Source organism: Pseudonaja textilis, chromosome 2 (assembly GCF_049901715.1).
Source record: "Pseudonaja textilis isolate UNSWEBS1 chromosome 2, rPseTex1.2, whole genome shotgun sequence".
NCBI classification, from domain to species: domain Eukaryota; kingdom Metazoa; phylum Chordata; class Lepidosauria; order Squamata; family Elapidae; genus Pseudonaja; species Pseudonaja textilis.
The window spans coordinates 33109928-33130280 of NC_141991.1; the positions used below are offsets into that span (position 1 = coordinate 33109928).

At 35.4% G+C, this 20353-nt stretch overlaps 1 protein-coding gene across 36 annotated transcripts in view; it reads right to left on the minus strand.

Annotated features, from left to right (window-relative positions):
- FOXP1 (forkhead box P1) overlaps positions 1–20353 on the minus strand; it is a 639457-nt gene that overhangs the window by 145937 nt on the left and 473167 nt on the right. For all 36 annotated transcript variants that reach the window (XM_087923662.1, XM_026722283.2, XM_087923674.1 and 33 more), the window contains one exon: positions 18474–18596. In XM_087923662.1, the coding sequence (XP_087779788.1) occupies positions 18474–18596 (123 nt within the window). The remainder of the gene's footprint in view (positions 1–18473; positions 18597–20353) is intronic.

The window sequence follows — 20353 nt, forward strand, 5'->3', positions numbered from 1 at the left end:
AGGTGTTATGGTCACCAATTCCCAATTATTAAACCATAATATTGAAGGAATGAGTCAACTTCTATTTCTGAAGAGTTTCACAAGTACAAGTGCTCTGAAATATAATGATCAACCTGTAATCATGATTCCAGAAAGTCCTGGTGCCCTGTAACACTAAGAGTCTTATCTTCAAAAAGTTTTTTTTTATTTTAATACCACTTCAAATTAAAAAAAAATGTACAGTGTATGTATAGTTTATGCATAAAATTCAAGTTTCAAATATTACTTCTCTATAAAGAGAATTTTAAAAATCAGTTTGGTGTAGTGATGAAGGTACTGGCCTAGAAACCAGGAGACGGTTAGTTCTAGTCCCCCATCATAAGTATGAAAACTGGCTGGATGACTTTCAGCCACTTGCCTTCTCTCATCCCAACCCTGAAAACAGAAGGAAGAAGGAATATGTTTGCCACCTTCAATTTTTTTATAAATATGATAAATATAAGATAAAAACAAACCTATTGCACTGGTGTGTTTGTTTTTATGTGTACATGGAGAAGCATGGGGGAGGGAAGGCTATATACTAGGTGTCCCAATCCTGGGCCACACAAGAGATAGGCGAGCAGATGAGTGTGCAAAGCTGCATTTGCACAAGCGGCACACATGCACGAAACCATCCTTCCTTTTTCCCTCCCCTCAAGTCCACAGAGCCGGCAAGTATGGGGACTTCTGCTGTATACACTCCACTCTCAATCCTTTGACTGGGAGAAGGAAGGGAGTCTTAGCTAGAACAACCTGCTGTCCCTTTTACAAAAAAATGAACATTTTCTGTCCCATTTTTGTAGTCAGATGTGACCCATTCTTTAAACTCAGATTTGTCCTACTTTCAGAAGAATATCTTGCTGATTGACTTCATAGTCCTGAGTCTCACTATGTTATTTCTTTTCAATATTCCACTGATTGGGAAAAATAATTAAGAACCAATAGGAATGACTTAAAATGCATTTATTTCCTTTGACATAATCGTAAAAAATCCTTTGAAGTTGGGAGGATTGTATTCTCAAATCAAAAAAAATATTTCATTTAAATCAAACAGTAATTTGGTTTTTAATATGGAGAACAATATATTTTATACATTTATACAGCTAATAACACTTGTACTTATTACACAAGTATCATATACTTGTGAAAGATGGCTTTTTAATTCTATTGTGAATAGGTTATGGTTTCTGGCATGTCTCTGTTGTTGCAAAACTCTTACATATATAATTGTGATAAATTACAATATTTCTCAAAGGTCCACAATTCTGATGCTTCATTTCAAGCAAAATACTGTACTAGAAGTATTTCTTCAGCTACTATACATTTTTCAATTATTCTATGCTTCAGCATTTTATAATGCATTTGCATTTGTTATTTGAGCACGTTTCATGAAATTGTTTAAAGCTGAATCAAAATCTACAAAATAACAGCTCAATTAAATTTTGTTTTTAATCAAGTCAACTAATTTATTTCCAAATGAGAGATATGGAAATGACCTCATTCACTCAAACTTTGTTGCACAATCTATTCCCAAGCTTCAACAAATATTAGTCTGATCAAAATATTTTTATTAATTGCACCAAAGCTCTACTTATGCATAATCCTTCAGAGTGACGAACACAGACATTTGGAGAGGAGAAATTCAGCTAGTTCTGAATTGAGTTACACTCTGCTTGAATCAAAATTCACAGTGAAGCTTTTATGTGTTACATTATTGGAAATATCAATCCTAGGTTCCTGGCTGCAGGTCATCTGACATATGACAACAAGAGTCTCTCCCATCAAACCAATTAAACTTATCTCAAGTGGTTCTCAGTTCAGAATATTATAGTTTGCCTAAGCATTGACAACACTGCCATGAGCTTCTCATCTAAAGGTTTCTGTCTGGGGTAAGGGATCTGTAGCATACTGTGTTTGAAATGATTTTTCTGAGGGAATTCACTTGACATATATAGCAATGTAATTTCCCCCAATATTTTAGAAAATTTTTCAAGCAGTTAAGGAAATATGCTGCTTTGTTGAACTGTTATTTAATACATCTTCACTTTTGGGCTTGTAAGTGTGATATTGTAAGGACTGTTTGCATTATATTTTCTTAAGTTTCTTACGGGGGCTCATATCAACATGGATGCGATTGCAGACGTGAGATCTACACTTAGTAAAGTTTTTTGTATGGTTTTGTTTTCACCAACTGTTCTACAAAGGTTGTATGCCCATCTGCCAATTATTCCTTCAGAAAAAAAAAAACATACTGAATGCATGGAAGTTTGAAGATAATTGTCCATATGTGATTAAATGAAATTTAAACGGTTGTTTTCTTATTTGATAGATTTATATCCTGTCTTTTTTTAGGAACTCAAAGTAAAATACATAGCATACTCAATCTTACATATGCACAAACAGCAGCAACAACCCAGATTGTTTTTCCATGGGTATACATGGATGGCCATTTTACTGCATTGATAGCCCCAAGAAGTGTTGTCTGAGGATATAAAAAGATATGGAGGTAATTGGGTAATTCTTTGTAGCAGTTAGATTGAGCTTTCAAGATGATGCAGTTGTTTTAATCATTTAGGGCAGGGAGTATATTGTTCCTAAACACCAACATTTACTTGGAAATGTTCTATTAGAATACTTTACATAGGCTACATGCACTTGGTTTAATGGTCTAACAATATAGTACCTACACTGTGTCTCCATTTCAATATCTGTAACAGTACTGATGAACCAATGGCTACTAAACACCTATTTTACATGTTGCCTACAGCTTCTGAATGAAAGGCAGGATATAAATCAAACAACACACAAACACTAGAATAAATAAATGTGATGCCTCTTGCAATGGACATCCTATAGAGTTATACACATTAAAATATATCAATCAGTCTCCCATCATTTATAGTACAAGCACTGCATTTTATTTAAAATATATATTTTAAACACTACATTTTAAGTGGTGTGAAGTTTGCAGTTATTAAAAATTAACTTTTACTGTATTAGATAGCTAAATGATTCAAGCAACAGAACACCAATTAAACGTTTTCACCACATGTTTTCTAAAAAAAAGATAACCATAAAACAATCCTTGTAAGATCAATCCATCTTACCTTTTGGTTAATTGTGATGTGGACTGCATCTTTAATCCAGACAGTGCATGTTTATTCAAAATATAGTTCCACTGAGATCATTATTATTTCTAAACAGGGTAATCTATCACAGAATAAGATGAAATGTATGTGTGTCAGTGGTGGTGACAGTGGTTGAACAGTGAGACCTGGGAATGACTTCTGTTTTCACTTTTAATATATTATTTATAATGCAGAAAAGGTTAGAAGAATCACCCTAAGAAAATATTCTTATGCATGTTAGGCTGGAACATTCTAGCAAAGTTCAAAAGGGAAATGTCCTATTTAAAAATGTGGAGAGCTTCTAAATATGATTGTGATCCAATGTATGAAAATTATTCACAAAGAAAAACAGACAGTCTGGAAATAACCAGGATGACTTCACTTAGACAGAATTGCTAAAATCTGCTTCTAATATAGACAGTACACATAATAAATTTTTACAATATGACAAGGAAAACAAACTTAATAAAAGTTCCTGATCTTTTTTTTTTAATACGGGCATGCTATAGCCATGGTATGTTTATAATATTTTGACTATGATATCACAGCTAACAAAATCTAAGCAATACAAAGCCAGTTACTAGGTATGATTTCACTATTTCTCTCTATTTTTATTTCTCTCCCCTTCTCTCTCTTGCCAATTTCAAACTCACACTATCTCAATTGCGTAAAAGACAGAAGGATTGTCCGTAATCCCTTTGTTTATAAATGCTCTCAAATTGACTTCATGATGTTTTCCATCATTGACTTCAAACACAGACCTTTATCCGAGGTTGTGGAAAGGAAAGAACAAAAGATTCAGACCAGGTTCTAAACTTTTTTCCACTATCTTTTAATGTCCTATGTAAAAATACGCTAACTATAAGCAAATTAATAAATAAATCACAGATCAACATATTAATGATAGGATATTTTCACCAAACATTAATCAGTATAGTGCTCCTCGTTTAGCAACTGCTTCATGTAGTGACCATTTGCAATCAGGACAGTGATGAAAAAAATGTTATAATCAATCCTTGCTTTGATGACTTTTGCAGTTCTGTATAACAAAGGAAAGTTGAATCATTAAGCACAGTTGTGGTTTCACTTTACAACTATTTCCCTTAACAACCAAGCTCCGGTGCCAATTGTGTTCACTAAGTAAGATTACCTATATAGTGTGGTGTTAATGAGTATCTTTATGGGAAGCATTACTTTGTGCATGTATGATAAACAGAAGTACATGAAACTGCTTGAACAGGGGTTGGACTAGATGACCTACAAGATCCCTTCCAACTCTGTTAATCTAATGATCTAAACTCTCACAATGGTTTGCAAGTATATAAGTTTGTTTGGAAAGATTTTTACGTAGCATGTGAAAATGTAGGAGAATGGAGGAAAGCAATAAAATTTACAATAAAATTCAAAAGTACAGTCTACATGTGAATGGCTTAGGGCAGCGGCCTCCAACCTTTTGGGCAACAGAGACCTGGTTCCATGGAGAAAGGTTTTTCCGTGGACTGGAGGGGGCGTGGTTTCGCATACTGCCTGCATCCCGTGGATGTGGCTTCGCTTGTTTGTACAACCCAGTTTCTGGCTTGCTGCAACCCGGTGCTGATCCACAGACCAGGGGGTTGGAGACCCTTGGCTTAGGTTATGGTATACTGATAGAAAAGCACCAGGAGCTATTACAAAGGTCCAAAAATAGATCTGAACAAGCTTTCAGGAATTGGTGGTTTTTTTGGAGAGAGTATTAAAATGTATGAGATCTGTAGTCCTTTGAAACCAGACAGAAAGAGGCACAGTGCAAATTGGTTGTCCTATCTCGATTCTCTTAGAATTCAACTCTTGCCAATTATACTTTTAGCTGTGTAAGTATGCACAGAGCTGTGAATTAGTGAGTGACTGGATCTTTTACTCCAGAAAATGAACAATAAAAGCAGTGAGCATTTGTTTCAATATCTAATCAGTATGAAAGCCAGTTGGGTGATTTGGGCCAGTCACTCTCTCTCAACTCAACTCACTTCACAGATTTGTTATTGTGGGGAAAATGGGAAGAGGAAGATGTGCTGGATATGTTCACAACCTTGGATTGTTTGTGAAAATAATAAAGGCAGGGCACAAACAGTTTCCCATTGGTCTGATTATATTAAAAGGAGAAAATAACTGCTGCGGGATAAGAGCTATTCCTATTCCTATTCCTATTATCTGTCTGTCTGTCTGTCTGTCTGTCTGTCTACCTAATATTGAGACATTTTCCTCTAAAAATTGTGTGTTTGGAACAGTAGTTCACATCAGTATAAATATTATCTATCTAGCCCTCATAAGGTCCTGCTGTGCTGCTTTATTACAGCAGGGAGGTGTTTGTGGAAGGGATGAGTAAAGAATCCCAAGGTTGTATACTAAGAGTATATAATCACCCAAGAGTCACCCAAGGCATGAAGGTCATCCCAGCTGCTTAGCTACAGCATGCAAGATATGTCAGATAGCAGTGATATTAAAAGATGCTGCGTGACCACTTTAGTGACAATGCTGATTCTTTGCATTTACCACATAAGTATTTTATTATTGTATCTTCTTTCATTAATTTAACTCTGGAATTAGATCCTAAATTTTACATTTATTTTCTTTTCTTTGATATGGTCACAAGACTAACTGGTCTAAGTGGTTAAGGCACCAGATTAAAAAGCCGGAGATTGGAAGATCTAGTCCTAATGTTAGCCACGAAAGCCAACTGGATGACGTTGGTCCAGTTCCTTTCTCTCAGACCAACTCATCTCACCGGAAGATGTGTTGGATATGTTTGCCGCTTTGATTTATTTGAAACAATAAAAGGCAGGATACAAAGGGGGGAACAAATGACTCTGACAATTACAGACCGATCAGCCTCAACACAATTAGCAAACTTTATGCAAGATCCCTACAACAGAAACTCCAGGATTGGCTGGAGAAAACATACTTACAGAACAGTAAACTGGGTTTAGGGAAGGACAATCCACCACTTAGTGCTCCAACATCTCATTGAAAAATACTCCCCTGCAACACTATCTCTCTTTATGCCACCTTTGTAGACCACGAAGCAGCTTTTGATTCCATATCATGAGCCGAACTATGGGAAAAACTGAAAGCCTCCTCGATTGACGGTCATTTACTTCATCTAATATGAAGTAAATAGAATGGTCAAAGTAAGATTTAACTCTCAGGACCATATTAGCAGCATCACTAGAACTGAGAAAGGCATAAAGCAGGGTTGCATATTGCCCTCACTCTTATTAAATTTTTGTTTCAACTCTATGGTAGGTCATTATCTCAATATGAAGTTTCACTTCCCCAAACTAGCTGGAAGACATATTTCTGTTTTACTTTATGTAGACAATGCAGCAATATCCCCCAAAGTATTTACTGGTCCTAAAAAGAGCACCAGCAAAGAATTGTAAGTAAGACCAGCTGGAAGTCAATGATCAGAAACCAAAGTTATAGCATTTTGCTAAAAAAGCCCAAGAATCACTCTTGGAGAATAGATGTCCACAAGATTGAGCAAATCCCTTGTTTCAAATACCTGGGAGTAGTTCTACATTCTGGCAACCTTAGCAAATCTTATGGGGACTACATTGCTGAAAATCACGTTTGGGATTCAAATTTCTTAACAACTGGTTCTGTGGGCATGGCCTAATTTGTGGGTGTGGCTTGGTGGTCACATGACTGGCTGGGCATAGGTTGTATGTAAATATTGAATTTTTTATTTTTAAAAAAGAGCAACATTTTTACTCAAAATCAGGCAAAGCAGGTAGGCATATTGAGTTGCTCACAGAATCACAGATTAACTCACAGATCTACCTTTCTGCAATCTGCTGCTTGAGTCTGTCATATAAAATTTGCTTGCAAGCAAACTCATAAAATTTCCTAGCAAGGAAACTCACAAAATTAACTCACAGCACACCATGTATGTAAATATTGAAATTTTTTTTATTAAAAAAGAGCAACTTTTACCCAAAAAGGCAGGCAAAGCAGGCAGGCATTTTGAGTTGGTTGCAGAATCACAGATTCACTCACAGATCTACCTTTCTGAAATCTGTTGCCTGAGTCTGCACTGAAAAATAGAAGCTTCAGTCCCAAGGCCACTTCTCTCCGCCACCAACCGCCTGAATACCACCCCTGACTGGCCCTCAGGGAAGCCTCCTGGGTGAAGGTAAAACAATACAACAGTGATTTAGATTAGCTAGAAAGCAAGAAATTCAACAATTTCCTGCTTTTTTGCTAATCAAAATCACCTGGCACAGCTGATAGTTGGAACAGCTGATCGTCAGGGGAAAAAAAGGAAAAATAGCAACTTCTCCAAAATTAGGTGAAGGCGCAAAGCAGGCAAGTTGGATGACGTGCAAGAAGTGACTGGGCAGGGAGGGGAGAGAAGAGGCCAGCCAGTGGAGCAATTTGCCAGTTTTCCAAACTGCACAGAATCATAACAACGGTTCTATAGAACTGGTACATACTGGTGGAATCCCACCCCTACTGAAAATGCACAGTGAAGCTCATTGGTCATTCTTAAATTCCTCAAGACTGAGATGGCTACTATATTCCTGCAGCACTCAAAATTCTCTGAAGCTAAGCCAATAGCACAACTTCTTTACAGTGCCCACTTCTGCAATTTTGCACCATTAGAACTTATTCAGTCCAATTTTTTAAGATTGCCCCTTCAAGTCCCAAAAATTGTTCTTAATGCTATCCTCAGACTACAGATAGGCTAAGATGTAGATAACCATACTCAACTACTGGCTTAGACTCTCTTTTTCCTCTTGGCCTTGCCCCACTAAGATGACAGTTGATTCTAAAAATTTCATCCTTGGACTCCTGTCTAGGGCTTCTGTTCACTATGAGATACAATCAGTTCAAAGCACTCATTAAATAGCAGACACTGAGCCTTAATTGGAAGGAGCACAGTTCCCAATCTTTATCACCACTGAACCTACTACATACTCTGCCTGTCCTATGGCTTAACAAAACTTGAAGCATCAAAATCATTATGCCATGGCATAATGTCATACCTTTCCCTCAGCTGTCCTTGGCTAATATAGGAACATCCTTTTGCAGAGAGTCAATGTTCCTGGCACTCAGGACATATAAAAGCAACAGAATATGAACTTCTCCAGTGCCTATACTATAGACAGTCATATTAGTCATATTTCACCATTTTTGCATAAATATCCAGAGTGCACAGGACAATTTATACCTCCTGCTTCCTTCAAACACCTATCCTATTACTAATATACGGTGGCCAGGTTCTGTGCAATAGCATGTAAACTCCATCAGAAAAGGACCAGTGCCACAAACCAGTTTTAACTGGCATCTAGCTTATTATTATTAATAGTGTGTTTTTGTATCACAATATATTTAGTTTGCCACATTTGTGCATTTATTGTTTTCATCTCTTTTTCAGATTTTTGTTTTAATATTTTTTTGTTTTTTTATGTAATGGTATTTTGTTCTAGTTTTTTATCATTTCATACGATGTGGGAGAAGAGAATTTTAAGATGCTCTGTATTTGACCAAAAAAACAACATGGATAGAAAATATGAAGTGACTGAATGACATAATGCCAGATGATGGGCCTCTGAAATGGAACTCCATATCCTGCGGAGGAAAAGCTGAGTATCTTTTGCAGTATTGAATTAAATAAAGCCTTCAGGATGTCTAGTTGGTGATGTTGCCCTGCAGGAAAATAACATCTGAAGCTGCAGACAGAATTACAGTGTCTAAGAAGCATAAACATGAAAAAACACAACACAGTGAAAGATAAAATGAACCAACTACACATTGGTATTTTAGGCTTCAGTGAACTGCAATGGACTAGGACTTTCAGTCAGAATATCAGAATATGCTTATAATCCCTATAGCAGAGAACTGTCAGCCTTACCAGGGAGACCAGAATGTAACACAATCATTGTAAAGCTATAATAACAGAGTCTTGCAAGTCTGAAAGAACAAATCTCACACACTGTCACCTTTAAAGCTCAAGGGAGGGTCTCTTCTGACTTTCTTCCTCTCCCCACTATGCAGCTCTGGACTCTTCTATCTCTTATCTAATTCCATCTCCCGAGGGACATTTTTTCCATATACTATTACAGAACAGTTATGAATTTGTACAGTTTTGATGTAAGCATACTCATCAAGATTCTTGCCTACAAATGCTGAAATGCCTCATGCCTATCACCAATCTGTTGCTTTTACAAGTTTAATCTTGGTATTAGGGACTGATTGTGGAACCATGTTGATACAAGATCTTCAACCCAGCCGTATATCATATAAACCACTATAGGTAGTGTCAAGCTCCCATGATTCTCAGTAATGTTGCATAACTCTGCAGTCTATAATACTGCAAAATATTCTCTGTTTTTTTCCTAAAGTACAAGTGGACTATCAGCAAGGGTCCAACTGTGTTATTCTTAATTACCTTTTTTCACTCTTGATCCTGTGGCTCTCATAATTAGTTACCTGGGGCTGCAATCCAATTTGAAGTGATGACAAGAAAGTGATCCATGAAAAAGTAATAAGTTAAATCCAATTTCAGCCTTCCTCTAATTAAATGCACATGGAACTAATGACTCAAACCCTACCATTTCAGTGATAATGGTAATTAGCAAGGTGGGAGTTACTCTTTTTCAACACTGTAGGTGTAAACGACTAGGTAAAAATGGCAGAAACACTCTTAATTACAGATGTCATTTTGTCAGCAATTTAAACATTTCTGACCAAGGAAGTATGTTTCATTTGTTTTTTTTTCTTTTATAACCTTTGTAATAAATACAAAGGCATGTTTAGAGCAGGACAATGGTATAACGGCTTTCATGAATTTACTTGAAAATAACCTCATTTTATAAATATGAAAATAGATATACAAAAGTGAATTGTAAATGCCCAGCTGCTATACAATCATGCAGAGAAACACCTCTCTCCCTTTCTCTCCCCCCTCTTCCTCCCTCCCTCTGTCTGTGTGTGTGTGTGTGTGTGTGTGTGTGTGTGTGTTTTGTCCAATCACCACAATACCGATTTCATTTTAAAGCTGGGTCTTCTATTGAAGTTCATTATAATTTGTAGATATTACAGTATGATGCTCCTAGAATTTTGTAGGTTGGCTGGTCCTCATAGCTTGATGCTGATAGTAATGTGGAAGGTTGAGAATTATTTACATCAAACAAGATTACATTAGTCTGTCTGTGCAAGTTACTCATCAGGGGAAAGCTCCTGCAGTGAAGGAAACAAGTACAAAGCACTCATTCATGCAGGAACTCAACAGGCAGCTTCTTGTGAGAGCAGATAAAACAGGTGTGATTTGCCTTAACAATGCCTACTACAATAATTTATTTATTTGTTAACTTTGTGTGCCACCCACTCAATGGCTCAAGGTGTGGCAAAAATTCTTCTTCTTCAGAAGTTGATTAACACCTATCCTTAAAATATGACTCATACAAAAACTAGTAGCAGCACCCAAAATGAGTGATTCTATAGATGCTAAACCCTATTTAATTTATAGTCACACAATTATTGTTTTCTCATTGCACTGAGAAAAAAACTGTTTTATTAAGCTGTTTTTCATACATTTTCAAAACTTTCCATATTATATGAACCCTAACTCAGTATCTAACTGACTCTGTGGGATATACTTCTACTCTAGAACTCCAAGGAAAGTGTCAGGCTTACATGTTTTATAAAAAATACTTAGTGTCAATTTCATGGAATCATGTAATGTTGTTAATTATCAATAATTACAATTTGATATGAATTTTACTTATTAAAATCAGCCTCAGATAACTCAGTATTGGCCAGATTCTGTTCAAACAATGTGGGGTTTCAGTATAATAACACTGAACCTTTAAAAATTAAATGTTAAAAACAGAAAATCTAAGGACCATGTGAATCAGTTGAGTTTGTCCTAATTGCAACACAGGAGACAGCTTTGACAGTACTATTAAGTTTGCTATCTTGTCTGTTTTGATCTATCTGCATACACACAATATGCAATTTTACACATACAAGTGACCCTCGAAGTCTTACCTGTGTGCCTCACTACTGTTCCAAAAATTGTTGTTCTATCATAATAATTTTAAATAATTTAGTGATTTAAAGTTTAATTAAATTGCACATAATGTCTCCATGAATGACTGTTTGTGAAGAACAAAGACAGTAAAGTAGACTGGCCCTTCTTATATGTCTGGAGGACAGAATGGGAGAACACCTAAGAGTGCTCTGAATGGCAGCTTCTCATGAGGAGACTGTAATACAACTTCCCATCAGCATCAGGGCCCAAAAGAGACAACAACTTAGCACTCAGCAGCAGTGGAATGTTTCATAAGGACACTAAGCCAGCCAAAATCACTTTCTAATCACATTCAGAAATGTTCAGTTTAAGCACTTTATGAATACTAGAGACTTTTATTGGAGGCTTTCAAAACAGTAAGGTTAATTTGATACTGAGTGAGTTTTTATCTTCTTCAGTTTTAAGAAATTTTGAACAGTGACTTAAGAAGTTATAATAATATATAATTGGCATACATTAAATCATATCTAATACACAAACAAACAGCCAAATAATATACTCCAGATACAGTACTTACTATGAAGCTTGAGGATCTAATCTTTTTTTATTGTTAAATATAGCTGTTCATCTAAAAAACCGGAAAGTTTGTACTCCATTAAACCATCAGTTCAATAAAGAAAGCGATAGTCGAAATGATAGTTGCTGCAGAACATAAACGGAATAGAGGAAGCCTCTGCCTCTATGTTGTGGATCTATACAGTCTAGGAAGAACATATCCTAGTTGATAGACAATAAATAATATCCTCCATCCAGTGATTGGGAAAAAAGTTGCCATGGGAATCTTATCAAATCTCCTCTCCCCCACCTACCCAATTTGGGAAACAATATTTAGCTCAAACTACAGTTGTCCTACAAATGAGGAAGTTAAAAAAAAATCCCATACTCTAGCCATATCTGCTCTCTACCTTTGAGGTTGCTTCCTCCTAGGAAGATAATTACATCATCATAGAAATTATCACCACTTCTTCAAATGTAGCTAAACATTTCAATGCATACCTAACCCAATTTCTAAAAACCAATTTCTATAAATTCACCAATCCCTATTCAAAGTGAAGCAATGGTTATCAGAAATAATAATGTAATTATTACAAATTATATTTATTACACCCAATCTGAATCTTTTTTTCCCACTTAAAGTATCTCCCCTCTCTTCAAGTAATCAAAGTTCAATATCACTCAAAAAACATTACCATCATTATGTAGTTGTGATCAAGAACTCAAATAGCAACACATTATTTTAATTTTGATCAAATAAACCAATTTTATATTCTTCCTTCCTTCTGCAAAAGATCTTTATTCCTCAAGTAAAATTCTAGCACCTGCCTTCTCATGCCTGCCCTCTTTCTCTCTTCTCTCGAAATTCTTCTGATAATCTTCATCAGGACCTTTTTGTACTTCAGGCATATCAACTCTCTCTTATAAACCAAGTATAAAATGCTTCTTTTCTAATGCAGACCAGAATTATGTTAGCTAATCTAACAGACATTCTCAGATTGCTGAACGCAAGGTGTTAATCAAGACCTCTTAAAATAGAATATTTCCAAAACATTAATTTGCCATCTTGTATATTTGTGCCAAATTTGTCTCCCTAAATTTTCATTTTTTTTCTCTTAAGAGACATCTTGTTCCCCTCAGCCCACTTTTCCAACCCTTCCATATTAGATTCCAATCTTGTTTGGTTGTTCTTGGTGCTGACCTCCCAATTTAGTCTAATCCACAAACTGATAAATAATCCAGTTCTGTTATCTAGATTAATATGAACAATCTTGATAAAATTCTTGAAGGACCTTGCTGATAACTATTCTCCAACTTGTTAGTCAGTCAGTTGTGGACCCACACCTGACAAAAAATCACCACACTGGTACATCTAGTAGCCGGAGAAAAAACTTATATGGAATTTGCTTAATCTTTCTGACAGGAAGGGGGAAAAAAAGATTCTGCTGTTATTTTGTCCCGGGATTTCTGCAGTAAAGGAAAGGGATAGTATTTGTATGAGCAAAAAGAACCAATTACCACCCAAGAAAAATAATAATAAAAGGATTACTAGTGCATTTCCTTTCATAATTCAAAGTATTCATCTGCACCAAGTTGACTTGGAAGTGTCACCAATATCCACATGAACCTGCTTATACTTTAAGGTAACAACTCAGTGTTTACGAGTAACTGATTGCAATGTTTTTAAAAATGGGAGCATGTTTGAAAGCATTTTGTAATGTTTTCATTTATTAATGAATTGTTTTGATTTTTAAAGTAATTAAACTGATTTATCAAGGCAATTCAATGGTTTTTCCACCTGGTCCCATTCCCCAGTCAGGCTTCCTCCACTACATTACATTTTTAGCCATTTTTTAAAGACTAGTTTTGAAGTACAAGTTTGGTTTTCACCAGTAAATGTTTTTTCTTTGCATGGCTGGCTGGGAAATTTTTATTTATAAGTATCCAAATAATCTGTTCCTAAATTTCCAGTGCATGCAAGCATAGGCTGTTGCAGATATAATTTTCAACCAATTGATCTTTTTCTTGATTTTTTTTAATTGCTACCAGAAACCCAAGGGAAATGTCATTTAAACATTTTCAAAAGAAATGAAAGATTTTGAGGATGTGAATTTCAGATCTTCCCTTTCAAATTATCTTGACTTCTACATTGTTTTTGAACATCTTCAATGCTCGCAGCAATGTTCTGTTCATCAATCCCCTGTCTGAGTTTTGCATTTTGTAACCACAGAATTTTATCTGACAGTGAGGTAGCACTACTGAATTTCTAATGAATTAAGAAATGCTGGTGAAGTACTTTCATTTGCTCACAAATTTATTTTGTAATTTTTCTAGCCACATGATCTCAGGCTTTGCTTGATCATTCCATTTTTATTAAAAACATGCGGGTGATTGCCTTAATGTTCATCCTTGGGGCCAGACTATAAACACTGACTCTGCAAGGGTGGGACCTTTCATAAAACACTACAAGTTGTGCTTTCCAGCACTCTCTTCTATCTCTTCTCTTACATCCTCTTTTCATTAAAGTTCTAGTAGTTTGGGGTGGTGTTCCTTGTTTGTTGATAGGGCAAGAACTCTGCTTGATTCCCTTATTTGAGCAATCTGTGGCTCTGAAGAGCACGTTCTTTCTGCTTCCTTTGTTCTCTTGTTATTTTTCTAGAGGGATGGCCTTGCTCTTTCCTGCCAAAACTAACTTCTGATGGCATATCTTGAGGTTCTTCCTCCCCAACAAACTTCATTGCCTCCCTGGCCTTAAAAGACAATTGGAGTTGCGCAGCAGCTATCAATAAACTCCTTGGTACTTCAGCACAATAGAAGAAAATATTGATTCAAATTAAGTACAAATGCTCATTTAAAGTTTATTTTATTTGGGTTATTTTCTAGCCTTTCCTTCTTCTTTATAGCCTTTCTTTCCACTCATGTTAATTCCATGTATATTAGTTTACCATGCTATTACTCTTTGATATCAGAGGCAAATAACATACAAAAGTAAGTGTGTGTGTGTGTGTGTGTGTATGTGTGTATCTGTATATATATGTATGTATGTATGTATGTGTATATATATATATATATATATATATATATATATATATATATATACATATATATACATACATCATACATACATACATACATACATACATACATACATATTCATTCATTCATTCATTCATTCATTCATTCTGAGGTTCTCGGGTATTTGTATGTGGATCTTTGGTTATTCGGGTTTTCTCCCGCGTAAGATTGGCAGTATCTAGGCAATGTTTCGATGAAGTCTCATTCATCATCTTCAGGCTTGTGTCTTTGGCTCTGTGCTTCTCAGAGTGCCGACCACACAAGCCTGAAGATGATGAATGAGACTTCATCAAAACGTTGCCTAGATACTGCCAATCTTACGCGGGAGAAAACCCGAATAACCAAAGATAGATAGATAGATAGATAGATAGATAGATAGATAGATATAGTCAAGCGATTATAAGATAACAGGTATAAGTATAAGCATGGTTATGAATACATGAAATGGATATATGCTAGTTATATATTTATTACTATATATTGATTTGGATGAAAGGCAAACCAGAAGAACAAGTCACCTCTTAAGAAAATACAAATAAACTATATTAAATGTGATGGAACATATTTCCAGCAACAAAAAAGGTCAAGCGTATCTTCTTTACCAGAAAATATTAGAGCAAATTTTATGATGTCAGAATCAATGGAGATAGCACTGATACACACACACACACACTATTCTGACAATTTCAGTCAGGAAGTAGAATGTTAGGAATGTGAAAAATTATCAGTTGTATGCTTGAGGTTTTGCCCATTTACTCCATGTCCTACTGATATTAAATTAAACAGAGTGAGACCTCACTTTTCAATATCCTTTAGTGACCATACATTATGTGTGTGTGTGTGTGTGTGTGTGTGTGTGTGTGTTTATCGTCATATATATGACGATCAACACTGCTATCTAAATGGTCCAACTTTCCTGTTCAGAAGTACAGGGGCAAGGAGATTCAGAAAGTTGTCTTACACATCCTAACAAAGATTTCCCAATCAAGTATAACATTTTAGTTTTCTTCCAATCTTACAAGCAAAGAGAAGCATGGCTAGGAAATGTAACCAGAATTGACATGTAAAGATCTGAAATCATACTATAAATCTTAGGAAAAATGACCTACAGTGGCATCCATTTAACAACAGGAAATACAACTTCCAATTTTATATCTGAAGAATGCTCTCAGCAAACATTATTTGCTACTTTGTGAGTTATTCGTTTATTTATTTCAGCTTTAGGCCACTCAACCATGAATGATTCTGGGGGCTAGCTGTACAATAATATAAATACAGTAAATAAATAAGAACAATACCAAATTCAGACAGCAAAAGTAAGGAGAGGAAACACACACACACACACGGAGGGAAGAGGGAGAGAGAGGGAGAGTGGGTGGGTGGGAATTTGACCTTGGAACAAGCATTTTAGCCCTGGCCTGGCGGACAGGTATTACAGATAACAATATCATACTTTTTTTTTTTTAAAGGGCAACATTTTAAATAGATTTTGCTCACAGATAACTACTTTGGTGTTCATGCTCAGAGTTTTTTTTTTCCTTTAAAAAAACCATGCACCTTTTTTTTGCCACTGGGCTCCCAGATTCTGTTGTATTCAAGAGTAGGTTTAAGAATGCGAACGCTCAAGGAGCAAGGGTGAAAAAAGAATGGGCAGTCATTTGAATCAGTGAGTGACAGCTTGGACCAGCTCTCCGTATACATTAATAAATTAGAATTTTAATTGTGTCTCTGACTGCAGAAGCAGCTTCACTACTTTAATATGTACCAACAATTGGCTATGTTATGGAATCTGTGACGTGGCCCTTGCTGTTGACCTCCGAAACACAATTCCCACTCTGACTGCGGAAACTGTTTGGTTTGATCCTTTCAACTTATTTGAATCCTGACAAATAAGCTCATAGCTAAAAGGTCAACACAGTCATATTTCATCCTCTGGAGCAATTCTTAAGACATCTGCACAACAAAGCACTTCTAGTACCTGACACTGGGCCTTGCCAGCACCCTATCTCATTAAAATGTCTCCAGTAGAAGAGTCTATTAAAAGGCAAATGGCTAAGATATGGATTGGCTAAATAACATTTTTCTCTCTGAGATTTTAGCAAAAGAGCATGGATTCAGCATTCAACGTCCATAATAATGGTTTTCAACTTGTATTTGCCAAGAAGCAAAACAGTTATTCCTTTCCAAATACAATAAACCAAAGGATGGAGTAACACAGGGTCAAGCTTGATCAGACCCATGGATTTTAAGCAATCCTGTAAATATTAGCTACTTCCTGGTTGTTAGCCAACAACCTACTCTTCCACTTTCATCAGCCACACAAATCAGTGTACAAAATGTTATGTGCTGAGCTTTGAAAATATATATATATATATATATATATATGAAATATATATATATAAATAAATATATATATATATATATATATATATAAATATAAATATAAATATAAATATAAATATATATATATATATATGAAAACAGCACTAAAAGCAAAAGTATTTGATGTCATTTTGGTAGTAAACTTTGACTATGATCCAAAAATATGTGAACGGAGGAGACTTCAAAGAAGAAGAAGAAAAGTTTCTGAATAATGTCATATTGAGCACATGTTCTACCTTTTTTCTCATAAGCCTGGGTACCTAATCTCACATGTTTTGAAAGGATTCTAGAGTCAACTGCACAGAGATTATGAGAATCATTGTCACTGGATACATCTAATATTTAGAAAGAAAAGCAGCACATTTCATATAAAGAACCTGTTAGTAATACCAAAATAAACTCAATTGACTAAGCCAATTTCAACTAACATCACTCATCTTTCCTCGAAAATGTAAACTGAAACAGCAAATCGCCTACAGCTATCTTTTTGAACCAACGTAACATTGTATTGGCCCATGATTTGATCTATAACAATATGGAATTAAACAATTTAAATGGTTTCCCTACAAAGACTGCTCAACAGATATTGAGTATTCAACTGAAAATATATAATTTTCACAACATAATAAATATTGAGAAGTTTCCAAACAGAAACATCATCTCACTAGAAAATTGCCTCGTGTGTTTATAATAGCATTTCACAATGCTATTTCAAAACAACAGTAGTTTCTGGATTATTGTTTGCCATATGCCCTTATTTCAAACACTATTTTTTCCAAACCTTTTATTTTAGAAAACAATTAATACACCCTTTTCAGAATATCACTTATCAACGGTGTATGATGATGGTCTTTCTTTCAGAAATGATCTCCTTTTGATGATCTCCTCCATAGGAAGCTGTCTTATTCTGATTCAAACCATATAACCATTTATTGTTTTCTATACTATCTGACAGAGGCTCTTTAAGATTTCAAAGAGTGGTGATGTTCAGCTCTACATTGAAATGTAAAGAACAAAATCTTCTACTTGCCTGAATCTTTCTAAGCTTTTTTCATCTTCCTCACAAGTTCTTTGATTTATTGATGAAAAATTCAAGAGTATGCAGCCCTGATTCATTTTTCACTACCACAACCATGCTATCAAACATGTTTAAATCATGGACATCAACAAAAGCAAAGTTGACCATTTTAAAAAAAATCATCCTCCAACTATTTATATTATTTGCATCCTTTTAACGTATTTTACTCAAGCAAGTCAAGTGTGTGTGTGTGTGTGTGTGTGTTTTAAAAAAAAACATTTCTTACCTGAAGGGCTGGTTTGTCATTCCTCTTGGGAGACTTTAGCCCACTAACTTGTTGTTGTTGATGCTGTTGTTGCTGCTGCTGCTGCTGCTGTTGTAACAGAAGTTGTCTTGCTACCTGAAGAGCCTGAGGAAATATATAAAATAAATTAATTCTGTCTAACTTAATTTAATGAAATGCTTGTTTCCGGCTTGAGCAGGTGGTTGGACTAGAAGACTTTCAAAGTCCCTTCTAACTCTGCTATTCTGTTCATAACAAGTTAGGCTTGGCTAAAATAGGGTGGACTATTTTTTTTCCTGATAGATAATTTTGCATAAAGAAGCCATCAAGTGAAGCCTTCATAAGGCTTTAACCACTTCCATGAACCCTGCAACTATGTTTTATTAACATGGTTATTTGATGCTATGTGAATGCAGCCATTATGTATCTATATGGCTTCAAAGATAACCCAGCAAAGAAGTCTGGCCCAGAAGCTACTCTCTTTTTGGAGAATGACAGTAGTCCATGAAATAGGTGGTTCTTCATTTTTACTTTTTTATATTAACAATATACAAACAACAACACTAACAAGAAAAAACAGTAGTAGTGGTCAGAAAAGAACCTATATAAATTGTGGTGATTAAAATAAATTAAACACAGCCAAAATGAAAGAACAAAATGGACAAAAAACTAATGGAAGAAAAAATATATAATATCAAAAAAAATATAACATCATTTAATATCAACACATAATTAACCCACAGAAATTACTCAATAAAATTCCAACAGCAGTTTAGCAAAGCTAAAACACCTGAATTGTAATGATGATCTCAATCAACTCTCAATGCTCAATCCTATTGTTCAGAGAATTCAGTATTATCCCAATGCCCTGAAAAAAAGACTGGAGTTTTTATAATACAGCATGTCAGTTGGCTTCTATATATAGTCATTTTAAAATCTGATGAGAAGAATCAGTTTATGTAGAAGACAGTTGTTGGTGAGACCATTTTATCACTGTTTCACGTTATAACGAGACATCAGTAGCCTCCTTTTAAAGCCATCTCAAATAATATAAATGCAATATCTCACAGAGAAATAGACATTTAAAATAACAGTATCACTATTCCTTGGCAAACTCTGGAAAAGTTCTGTTCGGCCATGTTCATACATTCCATTTCTTCCTGATCCCCAGGAAGATCTCAGATATTTTCTCACATTTACCCTTCTTACTTTGCTGCTACTTTGTCTGTGTTAAAGAGAAATAAATAAATGAACTGGGAAGTCCTGCATTTCTATGGATTTCCTTTAACATAAAAAATCAAACTTTAATTCTTAGAGTTAGACAATAATTGCATAACTATGCTATTGGCTTTTACCCATGCTGTTAATGAGGTTATTGACCTTGTTATTTCAAATAACCTCATATTCATTTACATATTTAAATAAAGTCTGTTAAACAATGACTTTGGCTGTTCAGTATGGCTTTGTCAGTATTGGATCCAGCCTTTGCCTGTTATGAAAACATCAGCTAACAACACAAACACTATCTTTACAATTCAAACAAGAACTGGAATGCTATATATTCAAGATCCCTGCTTAGTTTCAAGGGGGATAATGCACCCCCATGTAATAAATCAGCAATAGCCAGATCTAAGAAACAGTGGCAAGGGAAACTATAAAAGGAATTGGGATGTCAGTGCCACAGCTGAAGAGACATTTGGAATTTTTGAGTATGTTGCAGGTGATAAAACCTGGAGACTGGGGAAAAGAACAAAGAGATTCATGAAGTGTATTCCTACACAGCTCACTCCAAGGAAGCTAAAGGACTCACCAACATTTCAGATATGAAGGAGAAAGCCTGCTTGTAGGAGCCAGAAGGAAATTAATGCCTGTAAGAGGACAGC